Raw genomic sequence first — 12,413 nt, 5'->3', positions numbered from 1 at the left:
ATCTAGCTCATAGTTATGTTGGGGTAAATGCATAGGTCTTACTGCTCAATCCATATGTAAGAAGAATAAATGTGCTTTACAAACATTTATAAAAGTGAGTGACCAATAAACCACTTTGTAGTGATCAGGTGTAATATTATGCTTCAACACCTGCATGACATTCCTCTTAATTGTTCTGTGGCTGACCCAAAGATTATCATGTGCAGAAACTGTACGCTAGTGCTATAGTCATCTTTTTTTTAACCTTTCTTGTTGTGTTGTGATTAGTGTATTACAGGATGCCGGCGGGCGGTATGTTTGTGCATTTGTTTTCTCTCCTTGGTTCGGGGTTCTCCCTGTGGGGTGTGGTACAGCTGACCGGCCTGGCCCTGGTACTGTTTCTCTCCGTTAAGATAATGGCTGTGTCAAGGAGACGCAACCGACTAAGCTGTTTTGCCATCCCCCCGACGCGAAACTGGTTCCTTGGTCACATGGGCATCGTAAGTCACCTTTACCTGAATTGGCTTCCACTGTTCTCAGAAGATGATCGTATTAAGTATGTAGAGAAGTTGATTCAAATGTATGGATGAATTAGTATTTTAGTTGTGAACTACAGGTGGTAGAAACGTGCAAGGGGCTGGCAAGGTTTCAGATCAATTATATAGCAAAATTCTGTAAACTCCTGACCAGAAATAAATACCACTCCTCTCTCATTGAACTATCCCAAATGTGACGGTATCACATTGATATCTATGATTAAACGTGGGCATTGTTGTACATTCAGCAATGTGTCAATAATTAACAGTGGACAAATTGTTGGCAGGATGTATGCCACTCAAATCCTATGGTGTCATAAGAGTGGGCTGAGTCATTGGTGAAATGGTAACACTGTAGTAGGATTGGGCAAGTTAAACATAGCCAAATCTATTGTTGAAACAGGAAATACGGTCTGGACTAAGTGTACTTTAAAACACATATATGTCTGTCACAACTTTTTATTATGTGTAAGTAAATGATGAATTCAATTAGGTTGTGACTCAGTCGTTCTCAGTCATTTCAGGTCATGAGATCCAGAAGTACAGTTGAAGCATAATGTTGTAGCAGTACCACAGAACATGTTTTGCATAGGCTAATTATTGTTTTAACACAGGGAGTGCCCTGTGTTTTAACTGTTAACCAATGTGTTGAGCTACACTCACTTGCATGCCTGATACATTACAATGTGTTCATAAGGCCAGCATGCTAATATAATGGTCATACAACATAATAGGGTTGTAATGTACTGTACTCATAGGGGTTTTTACTGTACTGTATGTATGCATTTATATTACATGCATGTTGTGCATCGATGGGATATTAGTTTTCTGTGTTGTCCCAGTGAGCTTGGTGGTTCATGAGATTCAAATGCAAGATGTAGACATTCTTTAAAGTAAAACACCCAGTAACAGCATTATTCATTTCTAGTAAGGAAGAACAAAATATATGTATATATTTGTAGTAAGCAACAGGCTTTGTGCTAAGCTAAGAGGGAACAGTGTTGCTAATGGATTGATGCTGTTTAATGCAACAGGGAACTTCAAGAAACATTCTAGTGGAATGCGTAAGACAGTACGTATAGCCAGTCAACCAACTAGTCAAAGACCACTTCAAAGCCAGTCACCTGTTTGTTTGTCATGGTCTCTCTCTCTCTCTTTCTTTCTCTCTCTCTCTTTCTCTCTCTCTCTCTCTCTCTCTCTCTCTGTCTCTCTATCTCTCTTTCTGTTGTTCATGCTGTTTTTATGTGCTTGTGCTCAGATGAAGAGTACTGAAGAGGGCCTTAAGGCTGTGGATGAGCTGTTGAGGACCTACCGGCACTCCTGTGCCTGGTTCCTGGGCCCTTTCTACAACCTGGTGCGCGTCTTCCACCCCGACTACATCAAGCCCCTTCTGCTGGCCTCTGGTGAGACGACACTCCTCAGCACTCATCTCTTCTGAATCTCTAACATACTCCTCATCTAAGATTAAGCCTATGGCCAAGATAAGATCTTTTCATTTGACAGTGCATTAAACAAACAAGACATGACAAGACATGTTTCTCTCTCTCTCTCTCTCTCTTTCTATGCTCTGTGACTCTCTTGGTGTGTGTGTGTGTGTGTGTGTGTGTGTGTGTGTGTGTGTGTGTGTGTATTTGCAGCCTCCATAACTATCAAGGATGAGTTGTTCTACGGACTCATGAGACCATGGCTTGGTAACTGTAGTCCATTGTTTTACTTCCCATGAATGCACACACACACACACTCACACATACACAAACACACAGACACACACACACACACACACACACAAACCTTACATTCATTTTGTGTTTGTCATATCAGGACAAGGCCTACTCCTGAGTAACGGTGAGCAATGGTCACGCCACAGACGGCTTCTAACTCCAGCATTTCACTTTGACATCCTCAAGATCTACATTGTCATTTTCAACCAGTCTAGCAACATCTTGCATGTGAGGCAATGGTGCATCATACCACCAACATCAGTTGACAATTGAAGTAGCAAAGGAAGTGCATGCTAACCTATCTAAAGTAAACATCTACAGTCACACACACACACACACACACACACACACACACACACACACACACACACACACACACACACAAGCACAGCCCATAAGAGGCATCTGATGCATGCTACTTTGAAAGCTTTCAAAACAGTCAATAACGTATGTGTTAATAACGCAATGTATTGAACCAAGACATAATCAATGACAGTTTGACAATTTGTCACAAAGTGACTAGCATATTTGGCAGCAAGATGATCATTTTGCCCTTCACAGTATATAGTTATTTCTGAACAGGATCCATAGGTTTACGTATACATTTCTGCAAAGAAAGCCTTAAACATGTATAAGGGAGTATTTGTAACTCACTGAATCTCTCTCTTGCTGTCTTGTTTCTTTCTTCCCTTCTGGCCTTCCTGTTTCTCTGCATGTATGGTTGGCTTTCTCTGTGTAATATAGGCAAAATGGCGCCGCCTGGTGACTGAAGGACAGAACAGCCTGGACATGTTTGAGCAGCTGAGTCTCATGACTCTTGACAGCTTGCTAAAGTGTACCTTCAGCTATGACAGCCAGTGTCAGGAGTAAGGTTTACACATGCACACATATTTACAAACATTCCCTCATTAAATGTGTATAATGCAGCTGTAAAATGTATGTGCATTTGACCGTTTTAAATTTAAGACCAAATGTATCTCCTGTTGGCCGACCTATAACACCCATGACTTGACTCTGTCATCTTCCCATGACCTTGTCAGACACATATTTATTTGAAGGTTTTGTTCTACTGTTTTTCAGTAATCTTGACATAGTTTGCTATGGTATATGTTATTTATGTTAGAACTTCAAGGAGGTTGCCATTTTTCAAAATCGATTTAGATTTTTTTTTGCAAAAATATGAAAATATTCGAGGAACACACTTCATGAGAGAAGTGGGCACTGATCTGATACCACCAGTATGCTGTTTTTGTAATTTCTCACAGAAAGTCCAGTGAATACATCTCTGCCATCTATGAGCTGGGCGTCCTGGTGCAGAAGAGACAGCGCTACTTGCCACACCACTGGGACTGTCTGTACTGGCGCTCCCCCGAGGGCAAGCGCTTCAGGAGGGCCTGTGACGTGGTGCACGGCTTCACCGCCAGCATAGTCCAGCAGCGGCGTGCAGAGCTGGACCAGCAGGGGGCACCAGAGATCCAGGCCAAGGAAAACCCAGGCAGGAAGAAAGTCACAGACTTCATCGATGTGCTGCTTCTGTCTAAGGTCTGTGTCAGGACACTCACATGACACTCACACGGCACATAATAATATGAATGCATTATAGGGTTTGGGTTTGTGTTACGTCATTATTGGATTTCAACAGACTCCCTTGTAGCCTTTCATAGAGATAGATAGAAATGGGCTACTACTGCTGAAAAACAGTGCAACTGAAATGTCTGTTTAGGATGAGGATGGCAATGGTCTGACAGACGAGGAAATAAAGGCACAGGCTGACACCTTCATGTTTGAAGGTGAGATTCATTGATATCTTAAGATGGCTTAACTTAATTTGTGTTCTCTTTTTGATACTCATATTCCTTTTCTATTTCCACCTATATTTTTCATTCTCTAAAATGTGACCCCAACAGGCCATGACACCGCTGCCAGTGGGATCTCCTGGGTGCTGTATAATCTGGCGTCTCACCCTGAGTACCAGGAGTGCTGTCGTGACGAGATCAACACGCTCCTGCAGGGCAGAGAGGAGGACCAGATCATGTGGTAAGATTTCATAGTTACTCCATTCCAGTTGCTCCTTGACCAGAATCAGGCAGCAAGTCATCTTTTTCCTCCTTCCAGAAATGTAGTTGCACTCCATAGTATATACTAACTTAGTTTAAGTAAGTGTGATTACATAATAAATTCACGTATTGATGATTATAAAATGTACCAACTTTACTGAGAATTGTGATAGTAGTGTAGCAGATATCCCTCTCAGGCAGGCTAAATATAATAATAATAATAATGCATTTTATTTGTGACGCAATCTTCATTCATGCTTGACTGCTGGTGTGTGGCTGTCTGTGTGTGTAGGGAGGACCTGACCAGCATGCCCTTCACCACCATGTGCATCAAGGAGAGTCTGCGGCTCCATCCACCAGTGGCAGCCATTTCTCGCGCCTACTCGGTAGACAAGACCGTGCCAGGGGAGCGCACCATACCCAAGGGTAAGGCAGGGAGTGCCAGGGAGGGGGATGTGGCTTGGTGGTCAAAACACTGCCATTGTTTGTGTCCTGAGTTACAGCTGTGGAATGTGGACTGTTGTGTGTGACATTTCAGGCAGCATCTGTCTGGTGAGCATTTATGGGACTCATCACAACCCAGCTGTTTGGCCTGATCCAGATGTAAGGGACTGAGACTGCAACAACACACACAACCACGTTTATATTGTCAGCGTCCAGTCTATTGGATTCAAATGATGACTCTTCTGTGATTTTCTTCCTAACAGGTATACAACCCAATGCGCTTCGACCCTGAGAATTCAAAAGGACGCTCCCCTTACGCATTCGTCCCCTTCTCGGCTGGTCCCAGGTATACCTCCTGAACATTGCTACCAAAGCGAAACCAGCTCAATACAGTTCTGCGTGTCCAATCCTTCATGAAAGAATTACAGCTCACAAACAACTCTTGAGTCTTATCTTAAGTGCGACCAGTACTATTTATAATGCCATGTTCAATAATACAGTACTATTTGTAAAGCCATGTCAGGGTTAGTCATTTGGAAGTCAAAGATGCAGCCATTTATGCATTTTACAGGACATTCATGATCCTTCATCTAAATGCGTAAGCATATCTGTAATGTTGCTGTCTTCACTGTTGTCACAGGAACTGCATAGGGCAGAATTTTGCCATGGCAGAGATGCGTGTTGCCGTGGCATTGACCCTGCGCAGGTTCCGACTGACCCTGGGGGCGCCAGAGGTGCGGAGGCTCTACACCCTCATCATGAAGGCTGAGGGGGGGCTACGCCTGCAGCTGGAGCCTCTGGACCCCCCACCCCAGTCCTCTCCATCCCCAACACCTCCGCACACACCCTGACCACTGTGGACCCCCCCCCCCCCCGGTCTCCTTTATCCCCAACACCTCCACAGACACCCTGACCACTCTTCAGCCCAGTTAGATCACGGAGAACCTGCTCACATTATTAGCACTTGTAGCTGAGGTTGAGAGTCTTCACCTGTTTTGGAAGTTGAGAGACCTTTGGCCAACATAAACTTAATTTCTGTTCTGTTTTTTTCTGAATTAGTGTCTTCCTTTAAAATATTGTGCAACTTTTCGTATTTGTATGGTCCTTTACATTCCACAACTCTGTTTGTAGCATTTGCTCATAGTACTGAAATGTTATTTTGTCACTTTTATGCACTTTACTCGCAAATTCCTCTTTCATGTATGTCATTCATCAGATTGATAATGCATTAAGACTGTGAAGTCAGTACAATGTTAGACTATAGAATGTATTTTAGTAACTTTTGAACTTTTTCACCAATAAACTTATAAACATTATTTTGTATTAAATTAAAATCATTTTAGAAACCTTGGTCATGACTGGACTCAGACGTGTTCCTGCATAACCATAATTTATTGTGTGACTGTTAAGCACTATAAAACCGTGCCCGTCCCCTTAAAAACACGAGGCATACGCAGGGAAACACATCGAGCAGCACATCTCTTGCAGTCTGTGTCTCAGGTCTGTTTACCCCAGTCCTTAACAGGACCTTGCATTATCTTTCCCAAAACAAATCCTGTGGTGAGCAAGTGTATGCCCAGTCAGTTCCCCCACCAAACTCCGGCACACTAAAACACAAACAGTTGAGCGAGATGGCTAAAAATGTCCGGCGTATAAATAGCCTACCTCCCATGCAGCAAAGAGGGGGCTTTCCTGAGGTGCTGGTGATTGTGTAAGCGTCAGCAGGGTGCCTCACACACAAACAACACCGCCAACAGGAAGACACTGAACCAGACAGGCCGTCAGATCCGTTTAGGTCAGTGCAGCCCAACAGCTAGCTGGTTTGGGAAATCGACCAGAACCCTCCCATGGCGTCCCCCTCAGAGGAGACCCCTCAGGATGAAGCAGAACCCGTGTGCCCAGGCTGCCAGGGTCCCCAGCCCCTGCTGCTTCCTTGCGGGCACAGCCTGTGCCAGGCCTGCCTCACGCTGTGCCAGGGGGCGCTGGGGCAGGACCAGTCTGGCTGCACGGAGTGCTATGGAAAGGAGCTGCTGAGCACCGTGCTGAAGGGGCTGCTGGACTCGCTCTTCCAGGGCCGGACCAGACGACCGACGCGCCTGGGGGCCGAAGGAGAGAGGGAGCAGGGGGGAGAGGATGGGCACAGGGCAGGGGAGGTGTGCGCGGAGCACGGGGAGAAGATGGTGCTCTACTGCACGGAGGACGAGGAGCTGGTGTGTGAGGAGTGTGTGAGAGAGGAGCATGAAGATCATATAACCTGCTCCACAGAGGAGGCTGTGGAGGACTGTAAGGTGTGAGGGTGTGTGTGTCTGTCTGTGCGTGTGCGTGTGTGTGTGTGTGTGTGTGTGTTTGTGTGTCTGTGTGTGTGTGTCTGTGTGTGTGTGTGTGTCTGTGTGTGTGTGTGTGTCTGTGTGTGTGTGTGTGTGTGTGTGTGTGTGTGTGTGTGTGTGTGTGTGTGTGTGTGTGTGTTTGTGTGGGTGTAGGAACGTTACACAACAAATCTTGTTTTGGTAAATGAAGGGCTTCTTTTGCCTTCTATCTGGGTCTGACTACACGTCTTTTTCGCCAGAGAGATCTGAGGTCTGCCCTGAGGCCCTTGCAGGAGAAGCTGGAGACTCTGAACACTGCCAAACAGGACTGTGACTGCACAGCAGACCACATCAAAGTAGGATGAGAGGCAATAGTTAATTATGCACTTCATTATGCAAATTTAAATTATGTGCAGTTACGCAGAAATCCTAACAAATTAGGACGTTTTACTTGCAGCTCTTTGTGAATTATGTCTTTTGCTAAACCAAGCAGATGAGTTATAGGCTATTTAGTGGCTTAAAACATTGAGCTTTTAAACATTACTTTGAACATTCCAGTTGCAGCCACATAAGACCATGCGACAGACAAAAGTCACAGAGGATATTGTGTCCTTTATGGCAGAAACAGTCGCAGCATACAGAGAGGCTGCTGAAAGCAGAGTTTGAGAAGCTCCACCAGTTCCTGCGTGATGAAGAGGCTGCTAGCACGGCTGCGTTGAAGGAGGAAGAGGAGCAGAAGACCCGCACAATAAGAGACAGGCTGGACAAACTAACAGGAGAGATCGCTTCTCTGATAGACGCCATCAGCACAGCTGAGGAGGCCATGGAAACTGATGACATGCTATTGCTAAAGGTAAGGCTAATGTTCATGGTTGGTTCCTAAGCTATTGTCTTATCAGTCCCAGCTGCTACAACTCAAAAATGCTTCTCTTTTGCTGTGTTTCAGAACTATAAGAAGATATCTCAAAGGTTGGTGAGTTGACTCTATGTATTCTTATGAGGTGATGTTCACTCTGGACTCCGGACTGATTTGAGGTTCTATTCTCTTAGAACTCAGTGCACAGTACCTGATCCATCAGAACTATCAGAATCGCTGATTGATGTTGCTCAACACCTGGGGTGCCTGAAATACAGAGTCTGGGAGAAGATGCAAACCATCGCTCAGTACAGTGAGTTGATGGGAATATTTTGTTCCTTTCCTGAACATGATTTGGGCACAGAATGTAATTTATGATGTGTAGACAGTTCACTTTTCAATTTGAATCACCTAAAAATTTGACCAAGAAGATCTAAGTGACATGCAGACTAGGGCTGAATGTGCTTCTAAGCCTGGTCTCCTCATCCGCTCCCCTTTACTTTCTTTACTTCACATCCCCTCCCCTTCTCCCCTGTAGGCCCTGTAACCCTGGACCCCAACACAGCAGACGTCTGTCTGTCAGTGTCTGATGACCTCCTCACTGTCCGCTACACAGAGGAGGAGCAGCAGCTGCCAGCCAACCCCGAGCGCTTCAGCTCCTCCGAGTGTGTGCTGGGCTCCGAGGGCATCTGCTCCGGCCTCCTGGCGTGGGACGTGCAGGTGGGCGACTGCTCCGAGTGGGCCCTCGGTGTTGCCGCGGAGACTGTGCGGCGCAAGGAGTGGTTCCCGCCCTGCCCCGAGCGTGGCATGTGTATCATCTGCCTGCACGCCGGCGACTACCGCGCCCGCACCGCCTCCAACGAGCCCCTCGCGCTGAAGAAGAAGCCGCAGAGGGTCCGGGTGCAGCTGGACTACGAGAGAGGCCGGGTCACCTTTTCCGACCCCAGTGACAACACGCTGCTGTACAGGTTCAAGCACAAGTTCACTGAGACCGTGTACCCGTACTTCTCCAACACCTGCAGGCGCCACCCACTTCACATCTCCACTGGGAAAGTGACAGTCATCTCTGACTAAGCTAAACCAGTGCTTCAGTAGGCTCTGTGCTTTGTGCAGTAAGTCAAACTAACCATTAGTGACTGTGTGAGTTCAAACAAACAAGTGCTTTACTAAGACATATTAATTTTGGCATGTCCTTTACAATAGCAAGACCAGTAGAGCTTCAGACATTCAAAGGAGAATGGTGTGCTTTAAGGCAAATGGCATTTGAACAGACAGCAAGTCAGGAGGGAAATGTACAGAAATGTAGCTGTGGGATAGTGTTTGTTCGCCTTCTAAGCACAGTGCCTCTAAGAATGATGTTGTAGGTAAGTGGCGCTAAGACCTCTGGAATGGAACAGTTTGCTGTGTGCCTTATTCCAGAGGGTTAAATAGTGTCATCACTTACATAATATTGGGCTTAGTAAGAGTTTATCACAAAAGCAAATATGAATCTCATCAGTGGGCCTGCGTTTGACTTGAAATGGTGTGTAGTAGTATGTGCTGCTGTGTTTAGGGTGTCTGCAACAGTTTTGGTTTTCTGAAACTGTGGTGAGAGATTCTGAAAGGGGGTGTGTGTTGTGGTGATGTAAGATATCATTACCGAAGATGCCGTATACCATCATTAAGCATGCCACATGCATTTGATGTACATATAGAATGGACAGAGGAAGTGTTGTGTAGACACAGTCTAACTGTCAGGATACTTCTCTGAATCTGAACTCATTTTACATTGATGGCTTGAACGAGAGACTAGAATTGCAGAAGTTATTGCATTTTGCACTTTTGCATACACATAAAATGCTGGTGTTCATTACTGAAGTCTCTTTGATGGGAATAGTCTCTTGAGAGTGTTATATAGATGTTTTCCACATTTATAGATGTGACAGAAATAAAGACTTTTCAGACAAAATTTTGCAAAGTGTTTTAGCGATTTTCCATGCGAAAAGAATGAGGTGTGGGGAAATGAACTATGGTGCCTCAGCAGCCTGTAATCCTTCGATGACACGGCACCTGTTGCCACACATCAACCGCAGGACTCCGCTGAGGGTCACATGATTCACCCTGGAATGTTCTGTTGATCTGAATCCCTGGCTCGCAAAGCTGCAGGCTGTTGGCACCCAAATGTGTTTTTAACCTTTCAACTCCCCTTGCCCACACATACCCTGACTCCATGCAGGGAACTTGCAATATCATGCCTGTAACATTATGGTCTTTATAAAGATTACATATACTATGTCAGATGCTCATTCACTGGGCTTTTACTACAACTGAGTACTCTCTTTGACAGTGTAAATAGAATGTAATAAGAATGTAACATCTTTTCCCCCCAAATATGCCTGCTTTTTGTCTAGCTTCATGTTATCTGTTGTTCGATTGGAACCCCTTATTTTAGCTTCACAGTACCTTTCTCATAGGAAGTATGAGCTGAAGGCCCTAATAAGTTTCAGTGGTTAGTGGTTTGCAAACCAACTGCTGTCTCCAACACGTTAAAGGGAGCAGCATGCAGCTGTGCATAGAGTGCAAACATAAACACGCCAACATAGCAGTTCTACTATGCAAATATGCGGACTAAATTGAGGAATAACACTTTAAGCCCAGAAATAAACAGGATAGACAAAACCTCACCAAACAGCGAAACCAGCAAAGCTACGTGTTTCATGGAAGGCACCAGAGACTAATTTTTTTACCCAAACGTCAAGGTTGCCACAACACTAATGAACCAGACAGCAAATATTCTAGACTGTTCATAACAGAAGTTGAATAGGAAGCAGCGAACATGACACCATTACATTGACTTTCAACTGTTATTAGAGAGAAGACAGAAAACCTAAATTGGGAGGAAGCTACAAAAGATCTTCTGATGGAGAAGCAGTTCACATGAAGAAATACAGAATGTATGCAGAAACACATTCAACAACCAACTGGACCTGCAACAAAGCACTAAAGACTTTGACAAAAACATTGCCCATAACAACAACAGAACCAGGAAACTTATAGCAACCGCAAAAAAAGAGAATGAGAATTACAGACCAGTAAGTCTTACTAGTGTAAGCTGCAAACTTAAAGAGGGCATCATACAAGTACATAAAAAGAACCAGCCCACTGTCACCATGTCAGCATGGATTTGCTGTGGGCCAATCATGTACAATAAAACTATTATTGTACATGACGTGGACTTTTTCTATTTCTATTTTTTTCCTATCCCCATCTCCCCCTCCTTGTTGGACTGAGCTACCTATGACAAAATAATACCATCAACATTGTTGTGTGGCAATGAAGTGTTTATCCATTTATCTATCTATCTATCTATCTCTCTATTTATCTATCTATCTATTCGAATGCCTTAACATCTGGACCAGTACCACTGAGAAGGGCAGACAAGTGGAAGTCATATACATGGATTATGCTAAAGCATTTGACAAAGTGCCCCCCTTATTGACTAAGTTAAGAGGATGCGGCGTACATGACCATCTTATCAAATAGGTCTCAGGCTAACTACTAAACAGGACATACTAGGTGGTGGTGAATGGACAGGAGTTCCACAGGGGTGTGTTTTATGGCATGCCCTCTTTGTGGTGTTTATACAACCTTCCTTCCTTCCTTCCTTCACACCAGAATGTTCAATGACGATACCAATTTTTTCTGTAGACTCGTCTAGCAAAGATAATAGGAAGGAACTACAAGATGACATAGGCAGACCTAGAGTGGGACAGAAGATGGCAACTGTCATTTCGAATCTAAATGCAATTTTACACCTAGGGAATGATAAACCCAGACATTCATTAAAATGGAAACAGGAGGAGCATTACACTGAGCAAAACAGATATAGGAATAGACTTGGGATTCTGAATTCAAATTCAGCAAACATACTGAGATACAGACAAACAAGTACAAAAAGCTATTAGGGCTTATAAGAAGATCCTTCAGCTACATTCGACAAGGAGTCCTTGGTGGTCCTCTCCAAATTGCTAATCAGACCCCTGTTGAAGTAAGGGCCCATTATTGTATACCCCCGGTACGAGAAGGACAAGAAATCACTGGATAAAGTCCAGAGGAGAGTAACAAGGTTAGTACCTGGATATCTATACTTTAGAAGAGACAGGGGAGACGTAACAGACTGCTATAAACTACTCAACAACAAATATAACATACCTTGCTCATTGGACACAAGAACAAGGGGGAACAACATGAAGCTGAAGAAACATCATGGCAAAACCATCAGAAGCCCTTTCTTTACTCAGAGATATTCCAGTTTAGGAACTCTCTAGCACCCCAAGTGGTCAAAGTGTCATATCTGAATTCATTGAAAAATAGACTTGTCCGACACTGCAGAGAATACCAACATATCCAATATGAAATAAAGTCACAAGAAGATCTGACTTAGATGAAGTCACAAACATCATACAGGTAAGAACCTAAAGTTATCACAATGTATGGATTAAAGTAAAGTATCATGCATTGAAAAACACAATGTG

At 44.2% G+C, this 12,413-nt stretch overlaps 2 protein-coding genes across 4 annotated transcripts; both read left to right on the top strand.

The window, feature by feature from the left end:
* Positions 1-278: 278 nt before the first annotated feature.
* cyp4f3 (cytochrome P450, family 4, subfamily F, polypeptide 3) lies at positions 279-5,588 on the top strand (the record flags this gene model as incomplete). The annotated part of the gene is made up of 12 exons (XM_080835442.1): positions 279-479; positions 1,774-1,918; positions 2,153-2,206; positions 2,337-2,464; positions 2,981-3,102; positions 3,502-3,778; positions 3,960-4,026; positions 4,144-4,273; positions 4,586-4,719; positions 4,832-4,896; positions 5,001-5,083; positions 5,378-5,588. The coding sequence occupies 12 exons, from the start codon at positions 279-281 to the stop codon at positions 5,586-5,588; spliced, it is 1,617 nt and encodes a 538-aa protein (XP_080691568.1).
* Positions 5,589-6,455: 867 nt separating this feature from the next.
* On the top strand, positions 6,456-9,847 carry LOC308363147 (zinc-binding protein A33). Of its 3 annotated transcripts, none has more exons than XM_080835932.1 (6): positions 6,456-6,947; positions 7,304-7,399; positions 7,666-7,896; positions 7,990-8,012; positions 8,094-8,212; positions 8,438-9,847. In XM_080835932.1, exons 1-6 carry the CDS (start codon positions 6,585-6,587, stop codon positions 8,971-8,973), a joined length of 1,368 nt encoding a protein of 455 aa, XP_080692058.1. In that variant the 5' UTR covers positions 6,456-6,584; the 3' UTR covers positions 8,974-9,847. The 3 variants fall into 3 exon arrangements, with proteins under 3 accessions (XP_080692058.1, XP_080692057.1, XP_080692056.1); XM_080835931.1 differs by having other exon boundaries at positions 6,456-7,025; positions 7,672-7,896; XM_080835930.1 differs by having other exon boundaries at positions 6,456-7,025.
* The last annotated feature ends 2,566 nt before the right edge of the window (positions 9,848-12,413 follow it).

Source organism: Sprattus sprattus (genome assembly GCF_963457725.1).
Source record: "Sprattus sprattus genome assembly, chromosome: 3".
Lineage (NCBI taxonomy): Eukaryota > Metazoa > Chordata > Actinopteri > Clupeiformes > Clupeidae > Sprattus > Sprattus sprattus.
This window is presented reverse-complemented; position numbering and strand designations above follow the sequence as displayed.

Coding starts and splice junctions, on each gene's coding strand:
- LOC308363147 (XM_080835930.1), top strand. CDS start 6,585: ATGGCGTCCCCCTCAGAGGAGACCCCTCAGGATGAAGCAGAACCCGTG. Junction 7,400..7,665: donor GCACAGCAGACCACATCAAA/GTAGGATGAGAG, acceptor CCTTTATGGCAG/AAACAGTCGCAGCATACAGA. Junction 8,213..8,437: donor GCAAACCATCGCTCAGTACA/GTGAGTTGATGG, acceptor TCTCCCCTGTAG/GCCCTGTAACCCTGGACCCC.